Source organism: Amblyomma americanum, chromosome 10, assembly GCF_052857255.1.
Source record: "Amblyomma americanum isolate KBUSLIRL-KWMA chromosome 10, ASM5285725v1, whole genome shotgun sequence".
Lineage (NCBI taxonomy): Eukaryota > Metazoa > Arthropoda > Arachnida > Ixodida > Ixodidae > Amblyomma > Amblyomma americanum.
The window spans coordinates 123717236-123740717 of NC_135506.1; the positions used below are offsets into that span (position 1 = coordinate 123717236).

The 23482-nt window shown below is 45.0% G+C and overlaps 2 protein-coding genes across 3 annotated transcripts in view; both read right to left on the reverse strand.

The window, feature by feature from the left end:
* LOC144106970 (BAG family molecular chaperone regulator 2) overlaps positions 1-23482 on the reverse strand; it is a 78752-nt gene that overhangs the window by 4877 nt on the left and 50393 nt on the right. The gene's annotated exons all lie outside the window — the stretch shown is intronic.
* LOC144108754 (uncharacterized) lies at positions 10033-22573 on the reverse strand. 2 transcript variants are annotated; one of them, XM_077641922.1, is made up of 8 exons: positions 22138-22571; positions 21975-22060; positions 19603-19849; positions 17888-17974; positions 17250-17468; positions 17019-17080; positions 14197-14419; positions 10033-10122 (listed from the first exon to the last, which is right to left on the reverse strand). In XM_077641922.1, the coding sequence occupies exons 1-8, from the start codon at positions 22319-22321 to the stop codon at positions 10073-10075; spliced, it is 1158 nt and encodes a 385-aa protein (XP_077498048.1). In that variant the 5' UTR covers positions 22322-22571; the 3' UTR covers positions 10033-10072. The 2 variants fall into 2 exon arrangements, with proteins under 2 accessions (XP_077498048.1, XP_077498046.1); XM_077641920.1 differs by lacking the exon at positions 10033-10122 and having other exon boundaries at positions 13803-14419; positions 22138-22573.

Sequence of the window (23482 nt, forward strand, 5' to 3'; positions counted from 1 at the left end):
GATGGATGGATGGATGGATGGATGGATGGATGGATGGATGGATGGATGGATGGATGGATGGATGGATGGATGGATGGATGGATGGATGGATGGATGTATGTATGTATGTATGTATGTATGTATGTATGTATGTATGTATGTATGTATGTATGTATGTATGTATGTATGTATGTACGTACGTACGTACGTACGTACGTACGTACGTACGTACGGATGGATGGATGGATGGATGGATGGATGGATGGATGGATGGATGGATGGATGGATGGATGGACGGACGGACGGACGGACGGACGGACGGACGTCACCCCTCTCCTTTTGAACCACCAATTAATCTTGCAATCGCTGTCTGCTAATTTCCACTGCAGAGTTATTTGCATGACGATTGTTATCTCTAACCCCTGAGGATTCAGGAAGAATGACTGTGCCTGTATCGACATCGGGAGGGGTACCATCACATTTCACTATGTGGTGTTCTATTGCTGCTAGAGATTTACCACACACAGCACATGCGTCATCTTCGTTAAATTTCTGTTTTTAGCTGCGCGTTCTAAGACACCCTGACCTAGCTTAAAGGAGCCCGCGTTTCAAGCAAGTTTTGTTGTTTTCCTTATAATAATAACAATAATAATAATGCCATTGATCGCACTTCGTTCTTTTTAATTGGTGGAATTAAAATGAAACATGGCATATTTCCAGAAGCGTAGCAGGCGACAGGGGGGCGGGGAGCAGTATAGGGAAAGGGGGGCTGCATGTGCATTAAGGGCCCCCATTTTTCTTAATCGCGCCCTGTGTATAGGTATTTAAATACCTTTAGCTGCTCACCTGTTATCGTCCAATTTCCTCAGGCATTCTTCGTATAGTGTTTTACTCGGAGCATCCCGTGCTTCGAACGATGCCCAGCCCATATCCCCCTGTACAGCCTTGTTTGTGGTTTTCCCGTGGGCAGCTAGCGCTAATCTTCCAACAGCTCCCTGATTTACTTCTAATCTCGACTGCACTTCTGCCCTTAAGCACAGACCCGCATTCCCGAAAGTAAGCGCCGGCACCATTATTCCTCTCCAAATACCTCTCAGTACTTCACATTTGTTATACCCCCATAATGATTTATGTTTCATTATCCCGACATACCTTCACCCTTCTGCCATAAGAGACTTTTCGTGCTTTTCCGCGGACATCTGCCCTTCGTTTACCCATACCCCGAGATATTTGTATTCGGCCACTCGGTGTATTTCATGGCCTTGTATTGTAAGCACCTGATCAGTTGTGTCGTTGAAAATCATCACACCTGACTTAGTTACGCTATAACTGAAGGCTAGAGTGTCTCCATCGTCTGCACAGCAATTAAACAGAGTTCGCAAATCTTGCTTGCTATCTGCTAACAGTACAATATCATCCGCATGCATATCATCCGCATGGGATTCCTCATTAATCAGGATATAGCTGGCAACGTAGAGGAGCTCTATAGTATTAGCGAGAGGGTAGCAGCTATAGTAATTAAGCTGAATAGGAGGTACAAGCTGAAAGTGGTGCAGGCCTACGCGCCCACATCCAGCCATGGTGACCAGACCGTTGAAAGTTTCAATGAGGACGTAGAAACAGCAATGAATGAAGTAAAATCACAGTACACTGTACTGATGGGCGACTTCAATGCGAAGGCGGGCAAGAAGCAGGCTGACGACCACGCGGTAGGTGACTATAGGATAGCTTCTAGAAATAGCAGGGGAGAGTTATTAGTCTAATTTACAGACAGAAATAACTTACGGATCATGAATACCTTCCTCCGCAAACGAGAAAACAGGAAGTCGACCTGGAAGAGCCCCAATGGTGAGACTAAAAATAAAATCGGCTTCATATTATGCGCTAAACTTGGCATCGTTCAGGATGTGGCCGTCCTCGGAAAGGTGCGTTGTGGCGACCACAGAATGGTAAGGTCTCGAAATAGCTTAGACTTGAAGAGGTAACGGAAGAAGCTAGTGAAGAGGAAGTCCATTAACGAGTTAGCCGTAAGGGGGAATGTGCAGGAGTTTAGGATAACGTACGCTGCAAAACAGATATTCGGCTTTAACTGAGGAAGACAATCTTCATGTTCATACAATGAACGATAATCTCACAGCCATCATTACGGAGTGCGCAGTAGAAGTAGGTGGTAGGAAAGTTCGACAGGATACCGGAAAGCTATCTCAGGTGACAAAAGATATAATTAAGAAACGCCAAAGCATGAGGGCGTCTAACCCTACCGACAGAATATAACTGACAGAGTTATCGAAGTTAATAAATAAGCACAAGGTAGCCGACATAAGGAAGTTTAATATGGAGAGAAAGGAGCATGCTCTAAAGAACGGAGGTAGCCTAAAAGCAGTGAAGAGGAAACTAGGCATAAAAACCAGATATATGCGTTAAGAGACAAGCAGGGCAATGTCATTAGCAATAAGGATAAGATAGTTAACGTAGCCGAAGAGTTCTACACAGACCTGTACAGTATAATCAGAGCGTTAATGGGAAAGACCGTATTGCACAGCAATGCGTCATCCCGCCAGTAACGAAAGATGAAGTAAAAAAAGCCTTAGGAGCAATGGAAAGGGGAAAAGCAACTTGGGAGGTCAGATAACAGCAGATCTGTTGAGGGATAGAGGGGACATCGTGCTAGAAAAACTAGCCACGCAATGCCTTATGACCTCGACTGTACCAGACGCTTGGAAGAATGCAAACATTATCTTAATTCATAAGAAGGGAGACGCCAAGGACTTGAAAAATTACAGACCGATCAGCTTACTATCTGTTCCCTACAAAGTATTTTCTAAGGTAATCGCTAATAGAGTCAGGGCAACCTTAGACTTTAATCAACCAAATGATCAGGCAGGCTTTCGTAAAGGGTATTCGACAATAGATCATATTCACACTATTATTCAGGTGATAGAGAAATGCGCAGAATATAACCAACTTTTATATATAGCCTTCATTGATTACGGGAAAGCATTCGACTCAGTAGAAACCTCAGCAGTCATACAGGCATTGCGTAACCAGGGGGTATAGAGCCTTATGTCAAAATACTGGATGATATATATAGCAACTGCACACCTACCATAGTCCTCCATAAAGTAAGCAATAAAATTCCAATAAGGAAGGACGTCAGGCAAGGAGACACGATCTCGCCAATACTATTGCAATAAGATTGCAGGGAAAGGGTGAATGCAGCGGGCAAAGGACAGGGTTAATTGGAGAGACATGGGAGAGGCCTTTGTTCTGCAGTGGGTGCAGTAAGGCTGATGATGATGAGGGGGATTCGGTCGATGACGTAGAGAAATAAATCTCAACTTGTCACCTGCAGCCAGTCTGGAAAGCTTCTTCCAAGTGCCGGCAGACAGATAGAAACCTGTGATGAAGAAATATAACTAGCTCAGTCGCCGGGATCTGCTTAGGCTGAGCGGAAGAACTTCGCCCGAGACAAGTGACAACGAGGAGCGATGAAGGGAGCGACGTCATGGCGTATACCGTGGGAGCCAGGAGACCTCCAGGCTAACCTGTTGCAGCCGCGGCACCCATAGCAAGGCAGAAACCAAGACCAGCGACAGCTGCATGTGCATTACAGCTGCATGCTATAGCCGTACACCTAATGCTTGGTATTGACCAAAAAGTTTTCTCTGCAATGGAGAACAAAGACGGTAGCAATAGCACGAACGCGTACTAAGCGGCGGCACATTTAACGTGAAAGTCAAACTAAATATGAATAACGCATCAATTTTACCCTTTTGATAACGAAACTACTTCCTGCAACACAACCGCGCTGTGCAAATAGGCTCGGCAATGTTTTTTTCAGCGCCCGAATGGCAGCAAATCGCGGCAGTAAAGCCGCGGGGCTGCCGCAGCCCCGCACTCCCCAAAGAAATGCCCCCACCCTGGCGCGCCAGTACGCGTGGTGACCGCGACCTTACGGTCTGACGACTGCGAAAGCGATGTGACTGCGTCATATAGATGAGTTCCTTCCTTTACTATTTTGAAAGTAAGATGTATTTAGATTTACGCTAGTTTCCTGAAGTGCAGGCTAAACAGCAGAATTTAGGGCAGTGAAATAACGGCCGGGTCTCTCCTAGCCGGCAGCTATAAATTTTCAGCGCTCATTTGCGAGTCAATTATTTTAGAAAGGTTGTTATTCCTTTTCTAGTGTAGGCGGTAAGCAAAATATTTATTTCTGCACGTGTTTGCAAGTGGTTTTTTTAAGCCTGTATATATTCTGGCATTTTGCGCCAGCAATAATTCAGTGCTGAAAAGATGGTCGAGCAACTGAAGGTTAAATACAAGGAGTGTGAGGCGTCGGTGAATTTGAAGGAAACGCGGTTCGAATTTTATGTGCAAATGCTGCGTATTAAGTGCACGCCTGGACAGGGCTGACCAAGCGAACACCCACCTAGCGTTACGTATGGATGCTATAGAAAGAGAGCTACAGGAAGAGAGAGCAGAGAAGCGCAAACGTCAAAAACAGCTTAGTGAGTTGTTGGACGCAAAAATGGCTCACACCGCCAAGCGAAGCCACACTGGCGGACATTCCAGCGCCAGCCACGTGGATAGGGCCTGCACTGGCATGGACAGCAATAGGAAACTAGTTGAGGCAGGTTTAGACACGAACAGCTGCGCACAGGTGGCGGCTAGGAAGTTTGGGGGCGATGGAGAGAAGAGAAACAAGCAAAACCCAAGGAATGAGGCCACAGTCACTGCTAGGAGGCAGCAAAATCCGGGACTCAGGAGGAAGGGAGAGAGTATACACTAGTGCTTATCGCTGGTGACTCAAACATGAGGAGTTGCAAAAGATGATGATGATGATGTATATTTATGGCGCAAGGGAATCTGTGGCCAAAGAGCGCCATGGCACAAGGTTGTTTCTTCTACTCAAGGTGGGGTCAAAAACCTATTCCCCAAGCATTTCACCCTAAAGAAGCCGATCACCAGGCAAGGAAAAGCTTGTACCTATTGCATCATCGGTGGGTACCCGGAGGCGGTGCATAAGAGCTATAATGGAGCGTCTAAAGGGTGATAGGCGGGTAGCAGTAGGGGAGGAGAATGGACGCGGTACTGAGAAAGACAAAAAGCGCGCTTCCTGAGAATGTTGCAGGGCGCTATTTGGTCGTGGTAGCGGCGGGGCTAAATGATGTCCTGAATGGTGACGCCGCGCAAGTAATGCAAAAATTAGCGGAGGGAGTTGACGATATAAGGGTGCGAGCAAAGCAAGTGCAGATCGTGCACAGTGCCGGAGGTGCAAGGACGCAACGAAGAGGTTACCAAGGACATTGTGGCTGTTAATCCAGAGATAAGGAATTTAAGTCAAGAGAAAGGCTTTGAAGTGGCAGACATAAGCAGGGAAATGCATAGAGCAGGCTTTGGTGGGGGCTTCACACGAGATGACATCCATTTTAGCGGAAGGAGCAGAGATCGGCTAGCGCTTGGCAGGCCGGGCAGTAGCTTTTTGGGGGTCCATTGCGGCTCAGGATTTTGGGGTAGGTAGGACTGAAGTATAGAGTGTAACAATGGCGGCTGAGCCCAACAAAATGACCACTAGGAGGTTCAGGAAGAAATCTTATAAAGAGAAATTTAACGCCAGGGGGAGAAAGGGGGAAGGGGGAAGAAAGCGAACGAAATGATTAGAAATAGAACACCAGTTAAAGGACGAAGAAGTAGGTGTGTACGCGCTGGGCGAGACACATCTCAGGGATTTAGAAGATCCACCCTTTATTTATGGCTACGTCTGGAAAGGGAGCAACAGAACAACAATGGAGAAGAATAGAGGAGGGGTAGGTATACTGATACATCAAGGAACAAATTGGCAAAGAATAAAGTCAACTTCCAAAGAACATGTCTGGGTATCAAGTACAATTGCCGGTAAAAGGACATGGGTACGAGTAGTTTATTTAGGGACAGGGGACAAATGCAGGCAAGAAAACAAGGATCTAGTTGTGTCAATGACGTTACAAATTAGTTTGGAGCCTGTGCCGATATTATTCTGCTTGGTGACATGAATGGCCACAACGAGGATCTGGATGGATACAAAGAATGTAGCAGAACGTTAATGCTTGAATTCTGTGAGCGACACAACCTAGTTATTGTAATATTGTAAATAGAGAAACTATGTTTGAGGGACAAATCACGTGGGAATCCCATATCATGCAAACGACCATTGACTACTGCTTAATCTCGCAGGGGATGTGTAGCAAGCTCGCAATAATGGAAATAGACGAAGAGGGGAAGTACAGCTTCGGTAGTGACCATAAGCGTATTAGTCTAAAGTTAGGAGCCCTGATCAAAAGAGAAATGCAGGGAAGTGAAAAAGAGAGCGCAGCATTAAACGACGAACCGTTAAAAGCGCAAATAGCAGCTGGCATAGAGGAAGCAATAGAGAAACATCCCATGGAAAAGTGTGAACAAAATCAACTAAAAGAACGTATGAGTACAAAAATGAAACAATTAAAAGGAGAAAACCGCTGGGTAGGAAAGAGGAAGTTACGAAGTTGGTGGAATAAGGATATCAGGAATATCAACATAGAGACACAAAGAGGTAGCAGTTATCTGAACAGGGCATAGGCCTAAAATGGGAATATTATCGACAAAGAAACAGCAAGTGGAGGTCCTCGTCCGGGCTAAAATAAATCATTCCTCTGATCGCTGGCTGGCTGAAGTTGGCGATGCAAGTAAAGGAAGGCCAAGAAATTTCTGGAATCATATAAGCTGGCTGGGGAAAACGAATCAAAGAAAGCAGCAACAGATTCAAGATGCCGAGGGAAATGTTTAGAGGGAGACGATGCTGTTAACTACATCACAGCAGTTATAGCAGAGTAATCTAGGCACGACGATGGGGTAATCTTCCCAAATAAGGGAGCAACATAGGACATCACAATAGAAAACAGCTTAGAACTGACCACTCTAAACTGGAAAAATGCGGAAGCAAATATTCCTAAATGCACATCCTCAGGGAAAGACGAAATTCCAATAAAACTGATTAATGAACTAGGCACAAGAGGCAAGGAAACGCTGATAAAAGCATTAGAGGCAGTCATAACAAATGATGAAATTCCGCACAGCTGGAGACAGTAAAATAAATTTGATTTATAAAGGGAAAGGCGATGGGTAAGCAGGGAAATGCAGTCATGGGTAGAAAGTAATAGGATAATCGGAGAACATCAGAACGGGTTCAGAACGGGTAGGCGCTAGCCTGTTCGTGCTTACCCAATGCATAGAAATAGCTAAGGCAGAAAAAAAACCTCTGTATTTATCCTTCCTGGGCATAAGCAATCGGTACTACAACGTTAACAGGGAACTCCTGTAGCACATAATAAAATATGAAGTTATCGGTCATGAGGTAATTGATTTTATACAGGAAATGTACCGAGAAATTACATGGGAACTGAAAAAAGTACAACTGCCGAAGTAGAAAAAGGTTTAAGGCAAGTTTGTCCTCTATCACCGCTGCTAGCTGTTCATGCTTTGTGTGATAAATATCGAAAGAAGGCTACAAGGAACCAATCTAGGGTATAATCTGTCTTACATTTTAGGCGGAAAGGTCGTTGAGCAACGGCTACCTGGTTTAATGCATGGGAGCGATGCTGTACGGTCAGCAGATAGCCAGGAAGATTTGCAAACTCTGGTTAATTGCTGTGGAGACGAAGGAGACGCTCTGGGTTTCAGTTTTAGCGCAACTAATTCAGGTGTGATGATTTTAAACGATATACTGATCAGGTACTTACAATACAAGGTCATGAAATATCCAGAATGGCCGAATACAAATATCTCGGGGTATGATGTCAGTACTGTGCTTCGAGAATGTGGCGAAAGTGTTGAATCGCCAGAAGTTCCCAGTCGAAAAATACAACAAGAACACAACAAAGAACTTGTCTTGTCGTATTTTTGGCATGTCGTATGTCTATTGTCTGTCTTGTGTCGTAATTGTGTTGTCTGTCTTGTCTTATATGTGTTGGCCTGTCTTCTGTTGTGTCTTATTCCTGTTGTCTGTCTTGTGTTGTAATTGTGTTGTGTTGTCCTGTCTTGTGTTGTGTCGTATTCATGTTGTCTGTACCCTGTCGTAATTGTGTTGTCCTGTCTTCTGTTGTGTCGCATTCTTGTCGTGGCTTAATGAGTGAATATACAGTAAAACCCTGATAATTCGAACTCTGGTAATTCGAAATCCTGGATAATTAGGATTTCTGCAGTCCTGCAATTTCTGATATAAATTTTACAATGCTGCAGCATGCAGCAGCTCAGTTAATTCGAAGACCTGAAATGCCATGCGAGGATGTCTGATCCCGATTTCGCTGCAAACCAAAGAAGCGATGGCCCCTTGGAGCCATGAGGTGGCAATGTAGGGCGATGCCTATTAGCAACGTCGATGCTCGATATGCAAGGCACTCAAGTCCCAGTACATCTCAGCACAACAACCGATCTCATACAGCTTGTAGACCGCCGGAGCGCACGCCTGCAGAGAAGACGTGCTTCACTGCAAAACAGGCATGGATAGTAGTTTTAAAGTTACATGCTATCGGCTATTAATTCATCAAGGCATGGCCAGACTGATAGCAGCGGTGCATGTGCTCCTCTCTAACCTGGCCGCGATCAAGGCAGCATCTAAAGGAGGCGCTGGCATTGAAGCATCCGGCCCTAGCAGTGTCAGTGCATGTCTAGCGATGGTTAACTGCGCACAATGCTGGCAGCGCCGCTTTTGTGAGTAGTGTTCCGTAGAGCGATAGGTCGACCAAACAGTAGCGCCGGCCTCTTTGCGCCTTAGGTAGTTTTGGAGAAGCGCCAGGTAGTATATGCACCCCATGCCCGTACCTGTTCCCGGCAGGAAATTGGGCTTGCTCCAAATGAGTCAAACTTTGTCAATTCGCACACTAATCGCTTCCGCTGAAGAAAATTCGAATTGCTCAGTTTATTCAGCTCTTTCGTGCTGGTGGTCACTTCGTCGGACAAGCGGAAGTGCGAGGGCAAACTTGATTCCTATACTATCTAGGTGTCCAAGGCGTACGTCGCACCAGAATCCGAAACTTCGAGCGTTTACAGTTCAGTTTCCTGTTCGGGCAGCACGTGTGTGTTTAGGCAGGGTGGAATGCCGCTTTTAAAGCGAAAGCTTTACTGGCCTCACACCGCTGAATTTGCCATGGGCTGCAGTTTGACCTTGAACGTCCTTGCTGTGCCGCTACCACAGCTACGCATCACGTGACTTCGCCGCGCAGCCAAGCAGTCTTCCATCGCTGTGCCGGGGCTCCACAGCTGCGGAGCGGCTGTTGCCTGACCACGTGATCTAGCCAAGCAGACACAGCTTGGAATCTGTAACGAGTGCGTTCCATACACTGGATAGGCAACACGCCCACCCTGCAGGTAGCATTTTATAGTTGATCGTGAGCGGTTGGTCACCCAATGAACACTGCTGCCTATTGCTGCAGTGCTGCGTGTTTGCCACAAGGTTGTAAGTGCTAATGCATGCAGCCCACATCTATCACCACCGCCATGAACCTCAAAGCACGACTGAGGTGTCCACTGACCCAGGGAGCCAGTTATGTGCCCTTCCTTTTCTCAAATGTCATCAGCGTCTGGAACACTGTCAATGCCAAGGCCAATGAACACAGTGAAAGCTGACAGCTTTCACTTTGTATAACTTGGATTAATTGAGTTATTCCACATTCATTTTTTCACTTTTTTATTTCAATTGGCTTCAGATTGCTGTCTTTGTGATGGCATCATTACACATTTGTTGCTTTGAGTTGCACGTGCGTGCCATGCCATCCCACGGGGAGCTACAAAACAAAATGCAGCAGTGGTAAACGCAAAGTTCGCCCAGTATTGCGGTAGCGCATTCCCGCAACAGAATTTTTCGCCCGTCTCCATATTTTTGCTCTGGTCAGTGAATTCTAATAATATGCGTGGTCCCAACGACTTCGAATTGAAGAATTTTTACTGTACTTCAGTCATTGCCCAGTTATTGAGCAGCTGACTGGTCGGCTCTGTATGTGCACTCCAGAACAGATACGAAAACACCTTACTTGAGCACAACCATATTTATTGGCCGAAAAATGCCTTTCTCGATGCTGTCCTAAGGTGCACGATGTGGTTCACCAGACAATCGCCTCCCTCCAGGCAGTCCTGAGAAAAAAATAAGCAAGAAAGCTCGTATTCATGCCCAACACCATATTTTTCACACACATTCTAAAATTGGATGCAAAACGCACAATAAATGGACCACCACAAAACCAGATGCAGAAGAAAACTGTACTTTTCGAAGCAAAATGATATGCATCACACTGGCCCACTGTGTTACCCTGTAAGTCTGGCTTCCTGCAGTGAAAGATTGCGTTCGAGGTTTACCATTAACAAAAGAGAGCTGAACCCTCAGATCAGTCACTCAGGAGACGAACTGCAAAGCATGATCAATGAGTTAGACAATCAGATTCGAACAGTGGGTCTAAAAATTAATATGCAGAAAACTAGATGAAGTAATAATGCTCAACAGTCTCGGAACGAAAAAGCACTTTACAATTAGCAGCGAGGTGCTGGAAGTGGTAAAGGAATACTTAGGGCAGGTAGTGACCGCTGATCTGATTCACAAGAGCGAGATAACTATATTAAGAATGGGGTGGAGCGCATTTGGAAGGTTCTCGCAGATCATGAATGGAATGGCAGTTTACCAATATCCCTTAAGAGAAAAGTATAAAGCAGTTGTAGTAGAGCCCCTCATAACGAACCTGACATCACACAAATTCCGTTCGTTACATCCGACGCTCGTAGTTAAGTGGACTCTCCGTATAACAGCCAAAAATACTAAGGAAACCAAAGCGGCATTTATTTCGCATAATTCTGCTTTATGCGTGCCTACTTTTGTCATGGCTCCTTCCAGGTTTCTAAGGTATCACTAAATCCTTGACAAAACCCTTGCTGCCAACTATCAAAATTACAGTTGGGATTTAACTGAAGGTTGAAGTGTCCATGGCAGCTGGTGGCAGGTCAGCCACATAAATAGATTCCTGGCAGTAGGCGAGTGCTCGCACTTGGTGTTCAATGTCTTAGTCAGAGCATGCGCCTATGCGATTTCGTGGTGCGTAGGAACATCGTCATCCGAGGAAACATCTGGCAGCTTTGCATTACAAAATGTAGTGTTTCGAACATCATCTGTTGTTCCTTGGCTCATGGCCAGGAAAATAGTAGCACAGCGCTCATGGCAGAGTGCATCAGCTGCACTGTCCGCTGTATTATGCTGCCTGCATGCGGTAGCAGCACAAAAAGATGGAGCCGACTGCGCAGGCGATGCATACTACTTGGCCAGCCTGGCTTTCAAAATTCTCAAATTGCTGCTGCTAGTTGATCTACGGCCAAGGTCATTATATCTGCTTTCGACGATGCCCCTGTCTTTCCAGGGCAGTGTCCAGAAAGGTGAAAAACGCTCCTTGATCTCTATGCTTGCTGGAAGCATGACCTCTTCAACTTCTAGACGTGTCGATGCCTTCCCATTTACTATAATAAGAGTGGTGCGGCCAAAATTGTTCGCTGTATCCACGACAAATCGCTATGGACTTTATGCGTAATTTGACGGTAGCAATGTATACGTTCGTAATAAGCGAGCGTTTGTCATATCTACGGGCATTATAAATGGGTTCAGCTGTATCTTACCGGTACTCACCTATGGGGCAGAAATGCTGAGGATAACAGAGTTCAACCTAATAAAATTGAGGACCACGCAGCAAGCTATGAAAAGGAACATGATAGGTGTAGCATTCAAACAGAAAGAGGGCAGAGTGGGTCAGAGAACCAAAGCGGGTTAAAGGGAAGATGAAGCAGTTTTCGAAAAAATGACTTCTCTACATCATTTTATAGCTTTTGGTCCGCAGCAAAAGGATTTCTCATTGAAAAAGAGCGGAAATAAATGCAAAAAGTTGTTTTTTAGAAGAAAACGCGCCCCACCGCCTCAGGGCGCCGAGCGAACGCTGCTCTTGCCCGTGATTGGCCTGGACCCTCGTGACGTCATCCACGGGGATCTCCAGCCGGCACTGACGGCGTTGCTGCACAGCGCCTTGCTTCACCTAGCTTTTAAGAACTACGTTGTGGAAATTATGGCTAATTCAAGCAGTGTTGAACAGTTAGTACTTTCGTCATACATGTTCAAGCCATCAGCAGCTTCAGAAAGCGGTGGAACCAACGACGCCGCGGAGTGCGCCTGCAGTGAAAGTCAAGTCGCGACATTTTCACGTGTTGGAAATCTCGACTGGATGGATGGGTGGATGACAGCTTTTATTTCCACGAGAAATAGAGACCCCTTACTACTCACCGCCCCAGCATGCAGGCCTGGAGGGCGCGGGCTGGAACCTCCGTGACTAAAGGCTAACAAATATTTTCTCTTCGCGGCATCAGCCGCCAGGCGGATTGGCTTGACTCTGCCGAGCGGGTTCTTCACTGCGCAGCAGGGCTTCCCTGCTTTCTCTGCTATCAATATCTTCGCCGACTCAGGTGTAGTCGGCGCACTCCCATATTCTCTGCTTCCAGGTAACTGTGGAACCGCCGGACTGCAACATGGACGAGCATGCACAAACCTATTCCGAAATCGTTGAGAACTACAGACTAAACAGAAAACTGGTGCCACCGCCTGATAAAAAGCTAAGAAATAGAGAAGGGACCACATAACGGTGTATGCAAGCCGGAAATTTCGTTAACCCAGTATGGGCCTTTCACGTCCTACCAGGGTAACACGAAAACCAAATCTTGACTGATACGTATTCTTTGCGTAGGTGCATGCGCGTGCATATCTTTTATGTAGGTGAAGCGGCAATAAAAAAAAGCAAATTGTGTCGAAACGTTTCGGTGTACCACTGCTGCATAAAAGCCGGGCCACGAACTTCTTGTAACGCCCGTAAACATGATCTAATTCAGATCACCGACAAGCTTACACGAGTCATGCGAGGTAAAGCATTTGTTTCTTCATTTATTTATAGTTACTTGCCTAATTACTCCCAAAGGTCTTTTAGAACTACAAATAAATGCCAAACTAGACGAGTTGGAGTGGGTGTACGGCTGTACTGCAGCGCGAAGAGACGAGGCGACCAGGAGGAAGCTCCCATGTGCACTTTCCTTCTGTCGCATTTTCGGGCTACTGTTCAACCATGAAACTTCTGCACTTACCCCCGTACATTGTTTTTTTTTGCATGCTGAATTCGCTTTTGAACAATAATTATGGCTGCGTTTCGGAGCTTGCAGTGCTGCTAATCAAAACTCGTGTGCTGCGAGATATAGTTGCTGCTGTTGCGTATCGAGATAACCGGCACGATTGCTTGTGACAGATACATGCGTACCGCGGCTCGACAACTTTGCCGTTCTGGCTCAAGGAAAAATTTGCATGAATTCTGGTGCCATATTCAATCGTCAGCCATTACCAAGCGCTCATGAATGCGAATGTTTGCTTTGCTCAAGTATGCTAGGCTTAAATAATCGGTTTTTATTGTTCAGTTAGGTGCAGCTGCATGTGCTGTGCACTGTTAAAGGATTAAGAGAATTGCTTGTGCTCCCATCAAGTGCAAGCAATCAGGAAAAAGCCAAAAGGCACACAGTGCGTAATGAGCTCAAAAGAGTTCAAGACTGTGTGCCTGAAAGACAATGCTGGAAGTGGCCTTAGCTCAACATGGATGTGAACCAGCTGGAAAAGGCAAAGAGTTTACATACAGGTAAGAAATTAATATAACAAAAAGAGAAATATTGATGCACATATTTTGTGCAGGCAGTTTCGGCATGCTGCGTACCACTAGACTGTCAGGTCTAGACGGCGTGCTGACACAATGATCGTGCAGCCTCGCTGTCTTGATTATGTCGCGGACTAACTGCTCTTTCATGATTAGTCAGTGATTTACGTCTGCCAAACAGGCGCACAAGTTTTTGAGGGGCAGTCTCTGCAATGAATTCCGAGGTTTCTGCAAAGCCCGGCAGTCTCACAAAATAAAAACTTAAAAGTACAACTCCTAGTCACGGGTAGCAATTCTAGGTTAACTGATCTACAGTAGAATGTGAATAATTCAAACTTCGTTATTTCGAATCTTTTCTGCAGTCCCAGTTACATAACATTAACGAGGCTTTTCTGTACGATACAAATATGTTAGAGAAAAAAATGCATGAGCATGAAACATTGCAGCTTGTAGAAAATGTTATTAACCAAGCAATAACCAAGTGTCTTCCACTCACCTGCCATTGAAGCTACCTTGGCAGGGGAGAGCGGAGGGAATACTTTTGTCGCACCTTTAGAAATGGCATTGTTCGAAAGAGTCCCCGTCACGCTCCTCTCCGACAATACCGTGTTGCCCCACAAGCGGACTGCTAGCTGCTTACAGAAAGCCGAGTCATTGTTGGCTGTTAACAGCCGCTCCCATGTCCCTGGGTCAATGTAGTGGCCATGACCAACGTGTACCTGAAAAAAAACAGATGATTTATTAGTGCACCTCAGGCACGGCGCAGAGGCCAACAGCACCGAGCCTGCACAGGACACGAAGCAGAAGTGCCCAGAAAACAACATTCTGCCTAGACAATTCATTCAGTCTGTCTTCATTCACAGTATTCGTTGCAATATTTTTAGATTTTAGAGCTTTTGAACCACATATTTCTGTGCACTCCGGTTTAGGTTTTAACTTAATTGTTTCCTGTGCGGAAAGGTGAGCGCGCTAAAAAATGGTTAAAATTGCGGTTTGAGAAGCAGCTTAGGATTTAGCATGGTCGGGCGCAATTGAATAGGCCATGTAGCAGCACCGGATCAGCACTCAATTTGATCCCGATCAACTCATCAAGATTGCAATTGTCCGTGAGATGGTGGTACAGGAACCAAAATCGTTCATAGAGATTTCTATATAAGAGGAAGCTTTCCAAGCTTCTCTGAATTCCCTTCAGTATGGCACTATAATTGAGATGAGCTCAAAAATGAAGCAAGAAACTCCCCTAAAGGAAGGAGTGGGAGACAAATTCAACAAATAATGATTTACTGCATGTGGGCAAGCTCCACATGGTCAACATTTTTACTGACGTCCTACACGCCATCTAAAAAAACAAATATGGAGTTAAAAATTTTGTGTCCCTATTTCTTTACAGAATATATGTGTAGCAATTCTAACTTCAGTGAAATCTTGCATTTTCTTTGCAGCTATGTTTGCGATGATTAAGGGGCACTGAGGCAAAATTTCAAACACAGCGAGACTAACCCTTGGGAACACTATTAAAATTTTTTCCTGAGCAGAAAGGGGGCTTAATTGCTTTCTTGAATGAGCCAAATGAGATATGACGGTGATTGCATGTGGAGCTACTCAGCTAATTTTCAGCGTATATATGCTTGTTACTGAGCAGAAAAAATGAGAGACCATGCTCTTGCATCACACTTTGCATGCTGACTATGCAAACTCATAGGCATGTGGCTGAATGAGCACGTACTAAATAAAAGAGACAAGCACTCTGCAATTACAGAACCGCAGCCTGCACAAAGTGGCCGATTCAAGTGAGAGCAAAGCTGCTTTACAGGCAACCAAAGGCGTTACGAAGGCGTTGTAGGCGTTACCGAAACAAAGTAACCAAATATGTCACTTGTTACGCTAAAAAAGGAACGCATTACCGCCCTACATTAGCTACAAAAAGGTAACGCGTTACCGTTACCAAAAAAAGTATGGCACGTTACGTTGCCATTACTCCATCGCAACAAATTATCAGTGCGTCTTCACAGCACGAACTCATGATAACAATTTTATAAGGCTCATATTTCACAGCACGCGCTTACATGAACCCAGTACCGGTTTTCGGCCCGACAACTTGAGAACCAGGCCCTGTTGGGTTCACGTAAGTGCCGCTATCGGCTCAAGGGCCACCTATGAGGAATATTTGCAGCTGCATTCTTTACTTGTATTGCCCCCTGGGTTACTGCGCCCTGCGCTGGGCAAAGAACAAAGCTGTTCTTCCACATGTCCTGAATAGGGAGCCCCCTTCCTGTGTTTTGGCCCCTTGCACCACAAGCTCGAGCAAAAAAGAAAAGTAGAAATCCCTCCCGAATACAGCCCAAGAAAGAAAAAAGGAAAGAGAGCTCAAGTCCGTTGAAGTTCTGAGTGAAAACCTGCGCGCACGAACACAGACAACCAAGAGGTTGGTGGTAGAATGTAGTAGCGGCAAAATATTCTGACGCCAGATGGAGCCACGTCCCGCTAGTTAAGTTTGGCACGAATTTCAAATCCCCGCCGAAAATGCATACACAACATACAGAGCCTGTAAAGCGCAAACACTAAGCTCGATATGGATTATAATTGCAGCTTGACAATAAATAAAGAAAAAGGGAGGAAATATTGCGGATGAAAGTCTGATCTTGGCTGTTTTTTCACGAGATGACATGAAAACAGACATATCAAAAAATGCAATTTTTCTGAATATTTGCCTCTCATTTGTAAAAAAAGAAACTTAAAAAATAACATCTGTCCACATTTCCTCTATGCACTAAAGAAGAACACGCTGCCACAGACCCCATGAAAATCGACCGATTTTTACATGCGCTACAGCTTCTGAAAGTTCCCATGTATTTCCTGTGGACACTGTCACTGGTGAACCCTCTTAACTGCATGTTTTTGTGCCAACATTCGTGCACTCCAGATGGCAGATGCTAATGCAAATGCCAGCCTTGGTTCAAAGTGCTTGATGCCTGGTTTAGTCAGGGAAGCTGACATACAGTTGTCTGTGGCACAAAAGGCATGCCTGATATTCTAAAATATCTTTTTTCAAAACAGAGAACCACAATTCGCCTTGGTGTATGCAGCTGCACTTTTTGATGATTATTTGCTATCAATATTCAATCGGTCCAGCACATAATTTTAAGAAACAAAAGCCAAGTTACAAAGCAAAGAAAAAAGAGCAAAAACTCCCATGTCATTAGTTCCATCACATTACCGGTCATGTACAGATTGCAGATTCGTAATCAGTGCAGAAGATATGCTATCATCAGTAGCATATGCCCATCATTAATGTTCAAGCGTCCCGGTACTGCTCACCTCCCCAGTCTCATTTGTGGTGCCAACAGTCAGGTCAAGGTCTTGGTCTGCCTTGCGAGGAGCTGCAAAAAAACAAAAAAAGAAGTCGGCCTCATGGAAAGCAAATACACTGCGTCCTCTCAAGGCCTGACTCTGCTGAAGGGACGTGGAATGGCTGTTTTTGTTGGGAGAACACTGAAGAGTCACCAAGCACGCAAGCTCGCTGTACACCAGAGCAGCCAAAATAAATACCTTTTGACATTGGCCGAGCTGGTGGCACAGCAGGGGTGACATCAGCCCGAGGAGGGGCGACATCAGCCCGCGGAGGGGCGACATCAGCCCGCGGAGGGGCGACATCAGCCCGCGGAGGGGCGACATCAGCCCGCGGAGGGGCAACAGGCGGTGCGGCAAGTGGCGAGGCCACATCAAGTGGCAATACTGGAGCAATGGTGCCGAGGGAATGACTGTGCACTAGAAGAAGAGGGTACAGGGATGAAGACATTGTTTCCTGTGGTATCAATGACAGGACTAGATCATCAGTGAATGGTATTTGAAGATACATTAAATCTCCTACATTTATGCAAGCACAGTGCCAGGTTGACTACGAACAAGCCGTTACAAGCAGCACTTGAATGCTCAGCAGTGCAGCCCTACATTGGGTATATCAGACAGAACCATCAAAAAAACAAACATTGTTTTGAAAAATGTCCATTTTCACTCTGACCACCACTGAACAATCACCTACTGGATGCTTGTTCCAAAAAAATGTGGTCACAAAATTATTTTCGCAGGATACAAATTCCAAGGAATCATGATTTGCAATCTGCAAATGAACTACAAGAGGAATTGAAGGCTAAAGCTTGCCTGAGGTAACATGCATGTATGCTTACTTGCAGAGTTGACAGCCTGAGTGGCACTGTCTCCTTCCCAGAAAACCTTGTCAATCGTGGCACTCACATTTTCATTCTGTGAATGATCTAAAGAAAAAACCAAAAACTTGCACACTGGATAAAGAGTACGTACATCAAGCAGAATGAATTTATGCTAGATTAAAACTTCTACCTAAATTACAAGCACTACATAAAATATGTAACTAACAAGTCAATTGTAGGAAATGCACAATATCAAACATTGTACACATCCAATACATGCGAGAACAAACTATGCACAGCTGACCATAACTTCAAGAGCCACCTGAAACTCAGGCGTCATCCCCATATAACAGTACTGACGTGACACTGATGAATTTCAAATGTGGTTTTTCACCTCACCGTGCCTACGCAGTACTGCTAACATTTTATTATTATGTTGCTTGCAGAATGATAATTATAAGAGCGTATGCAAGCATGAAAATAAAGTATGAGGGAGAATCAGAAAGTCTTTGCCCTATTTTTTTTTATCCGAATGACTGCTGTAAATGTGGAGTAAACATATTCATTCTCATCGGTGAACTTTTCTTGGAACAGCCCGCCATCTGCTGGCTGTTATCGGGCGGAAATGCTCAAGAATTCTTGATGTGAAGAATGCGGTTATCCTCCAAAACAATGCAAGGCCACATGTGGCAATCAGAACCGCCGACAAGCTCTGGTCATTTCACTTGGAAAGTCTTGACCACCCACCATAAAGTCTGGACCCTAGTGATTTTCACATGCTCGGTCCGCCGAAGAAGTCCCTGGCAGGACAGTGATTCACATGCAACGAAGTCAAGGCAGAAGTCAGACAGTGGTTCGACAGTCAGCCGGACAAATGCTACCACAAGGGCATCTTAAATTCAGTGCTTCGGTTGGACAAATGTCTGGAACGGTGTGGGGACTGGGCGGAGAAATAGTGCAAGGTAGGTAGAACAGTACATATATTTGTAATTACCTGTATGTGCCGTATTTTGCTTGATACAAAATAGGGGCAAGCAAAATACGGCAAGAAAATCTTTGATACAAAATAGGGGCAAAGATTTTCTGACCCCCCTTGTACTAGATGCTAGTCTATGCACTAGAGTTGCCCTTACTTTTGTTTTGCCTTCATTCATAAAATGTTTACATAAGCTCTCATGACAGAAACTAGCCCAATGGTACATTATGGTATTATTATGCTGGTCATCCAGGGCTGTGCCTAAACAAATGGTTACATGATCATGAATTATCAAGAATACTACTGAGTCATGACTGCCATCCCAAGGTAAAGTCTGAACAAATGGCCGAAGGAGACCGTAACCATGTAACCCGAGAACTAAAGGAAATGCACTATGTGACAAAAAATGCACTTTTGGCAATACAATGCTGTGTCAGTCTTGTACGGAAATCTGTTTAGTATTTAAAGACTTCTACTGAAGCAAATGGAATGTTCTCATATGCTCCTTTTCGTCTTCCCAGTTTGATGTGTCTGCAAGACTTCATTCTGCAGCCTTATTTTTTTTTGCCCACAAATCACCTGTTAGTAAAACCATATCCTGTACTTCTTTCGAACGCCCTTCTTAAGCAGTGCTAACTTCATCCCAAAAATGCACCAACAAGGCTAGCAGCAAGTCTAACTCGACTTCACCGAAGTAGAGTAGCTTTGACAACGGCCTGCACATGGAAGAAGCTGTAGAGTATGGTTGTTTACATACCATTTTGCAGAATTTTTGCGCACAGTGCCTCCTGGAGGCTTTCATTGAGGCTTCTAAGATTTTTCATTTCTTTCTCCTTATCTCCAATCACTTCCTTGCATCTCTCCAGCTCTGCCTTTAGGTCCCGCACTAGTGACTCAAGGTGGGCCACCTTGGACTCCTCAGGAGAGTTTCCTACTCGACTACTGAGCAATTCCCTCTCAGCATTTTTCTTAGCCACTCCTTTCGCCTGCTCCTCTAGTCTTGCCTACAACAAGAAAATCAGAATGCAAATCAAGTTACACAATAACAAATGCAAGCTCAGCTATGTCACTGGAAAATTTATTTACAGCATTTCAGCAGGAAACAATGACTCAGTTATAGCAAGACACCACTTGCATGACTGCCACTTCAACAAACTGAAAAAAACTTAAAATGTCACTGCACTCAGTGCAAGTAAAGGTCGGCTTACCAAACCGGATACATTTCAAATTTTACTCCTGAGAGTTGTTGACACAGCTGCACCTAATGTCAACGGGCCAATCCCCAATAGGCAGGCCATAATAACCATTCTAGACTTCTCTAAATGTCCAGGAGGACTATGCAACAAGATCTATAGCTACGCCCGTGAGGCCTTATATCATACTACGCTAGGCTCCCAAAATTTAAGTGGCACTTCCAAAATACAGAATTCTATAATAGAGCAATGGGAGGAAGTGCTGTCCATCAAGAGCCTGAAAGAGCAGCGAAAACTGAACGACCATGCCAGGATCGCTGCAGCAGCCACAGGTGCTATGAACAAAGGGCTCCATCCATCCGCAACCAAAATTTCCGAGCCCAAAATAAGTTTTGCCCTTTTTCTCCTCTGCTACACCAGTTTCAACAATGCCAGAGAAGTCACCTGAATTTTTACGAGGTATTAAATACAGTTCGAATTGTGAGTAATGGAATATAGATGTTACCAAATATGACTCAGTTTTGTAGCGACAGCTACATTACGGTAGCATTTCGAGCCTTCAGCATGGCAGCGCCGTGGCTGATCACGTGGTTGGTCACATGACCAAGTTCTACTGAGCCAGCTGTAGCTATCGCATCACTCCTGGTTTAACCAAATCTAAACCACCGCCAATTTTTTTCACTTCTGTGTAATAACTTCGACTGCAAACTTTTTATGACATCTCGTGACGTTGTTGAAAATGTAAAATTTGATTTGGGTACTCTCAATTTGTAATTTAAAAGAAAAAAAGGAAACACTCCAATGAACGACCCACTTTCTTCACACCTAGAAGCAACACTCAAATCGCCATCGCCTTATGTGCTCAACTTGATAGCACTGAAGACAGTGCTACAGTCCCTGTAGATATTCAAGACATGAAGTTTTTCGTGGCATAACCCACTGACAAATCACTATAAGAACAATGACAGTATTTATTGTCAGCCGTGCATTTTTTTTTGCAAATAATCATTTCGCATGCCCCAACAGCAAGCCTTACTGAAAACAATTCATCCTTGTCTGAAACTGTGCTGACAAAGGCGAGAAATAATACAAAAATCGCTAGTTACTTGCACCGGTCATAGGTAATCACTACTGACATGAAACAAATTATCCCACAACTAGCAGCACACGCTATCTTGAAAGCAGCACTTTGAAAACAACCTTGCTAAACCACTATGACTAGAGTGGTGAACTACTGCCATGCAATGCAAACACATGTGAACGCACAGCCTGTTCCTATTTTTACCACGGGCGAACTTCTCTCAGCTCATGCAGACGTTCACATTCCACTCTGCATGCGATACATAGGAACTCGCACTTTCTGGACATCATTTGTTTTAGCGTAAAATTTGCTAACATCATGTTCACATATGCAACGAGGATGGAGGGCTTCCGACTGATTTCGAGCCCATGGGGTTCTTTAACCTGCACTGACATTGCACAGTACAAAGGAGTCATGCATTTAAAATTCGATTTGGGGGAAAGGAAATGGTGCAGTATTTGTCTCACACATGGCCGACACCTGAACCGCGCCGTACGGGAAAGGATAAAGGAGATACTAAGAGAAGAAAGAAAGAGGTGCCGTAGTGGAGGGCTCGGAATATTTCGACCACCTGGGGATCTTCAACGTGCACTGACATCGCACACCCCACGGCAGTATTCTGCATTTCGCCTCCATCGAAACGCGGCCGCCGCGGTCGGGTTCGAACTCGGGTACTCCGGATTAGATGCCGAGCGCCCTACCCACCGAGCCACCGCGACGGGTTCCATGCATTTCACCTCCACTGAAACGCGGCCGGCGCGGCGAGGATGCATGCAAGTTGCTGGTGGCGGGGTTTCTGATGACCAAGCACCACAGGCTACAGAAAATTCGCTTGAAAGCGATTGCTATTCGCACCTTTTTCCTCGGAGGTATGTCCGTCTTGCGGGCGCATTTGCGTGCTTCCTTGCGCTTCCTCCACTGCTCCATTTCTTCTTCCGTATCTGCGGTTTCCAGTGCACATTATGAATTTACAGGCGCTACAAAACAACTCCAAAACCCAGAGAAAAAGAGCACCTACCTGTCATATGGATGATTTTCCCGTCATAGTACCCTCCGCAGGTACTCGAGTCTCCCGCCCAAAAAATATCGTAGACTTTCTTGGGGTCATAGTCTTCAATGTCGTGCGGAACAAAATCCCGCACGTCCGTGTGTTGAAGAATATAACTCCTATCTTCTCCAGCGTAGCGCACAAGGACATACATGTTCTATTGCTCGAGCAACAAATCTAGAAACGCTAGACCAAGCACGAAGGCAAAAAAATGTGCTGACAGAGTCGCCTAGATTGCTGTTTTTGTATTCACTGAAATGAATAGTGCAGCAGGCGCACGTCTCCGCGAAACACCAGCAACGGCGGCGCTGCGATCGCCAACGCTAAACATCACGCCTCGCAAGGAACAGTTTAGTTTTTACATTTTTCTGTGAATACGTACGCATTTTCTGGCTCAGATGAACGTCTATTCATTAACTTTCTAACGTAAAACATATATTTTTATGTTGTTTGACTTTGCTAATGGGTTCAGGAGTGAGCGTTTGTAGCGCCGCCGTTTAACAAGCGGATTGCTGTTGTAAATGCCTCACGGGAAGTCTGCTCCCCGGGCCACTTCTCTGCTATACCTGTACCATGACCGTGACCACGTTCGCGCCAAATATTCTAGTTCACTGTAGTCACGCGAATGATAATGTATACCTTCTTTTGGAGCAGAAATAACTGGTGTTACATCTTTACTCTTCCCCTCTGCTCCGGCATATAACGATGTAACCACGTTTAAACCATTTGAATTGCAATACAGTTTGGTGCACTGAAAACCTTGCTTTAAAAATTAGTATAATTTATTGAGAACGTTTATAAGGTAGCTTCTAATGCTTTTTTTATTTTTTAGTTATAGTCCGAGTGCATGTTTCCATGTACTGTGCGCCAGGGCTGTTAGAAAAAATGTAATTTCATGACGATCTGGTCTGCGTCGCATATTTTGTCCGAGTTCGCTTCCAAATTTTCCTTTTGGCTGTTTGCCTATTTTCGGGTAACTGTTTCTGTTGCCGGCATATAAAACAAAAATAGAAATAGTGATTTCAATCTGCCCTCTAAAGAATATTTTGTGTGATTTTGTTGCAGCCTTTCTCCGCCTTGGGTACAAATGCGGAAGAGCTATTTTCCCAATCGTGTTAGCGGACAGCAAGCCTCAAGTGAAATATCTGTGGGCCCCGACCATATAGTTCCTTATTAATACTTAAGAGTAAGAAACACTATGGCCCCGGGAGAGACAGGACATTGTCATGTGTTGGCAGCAGAACAGCATTGAGATAAAAATGAACTAAGGCACAGCTAGAATGCACGATCTGTGTCTGTAAAGTGTAATCTCATT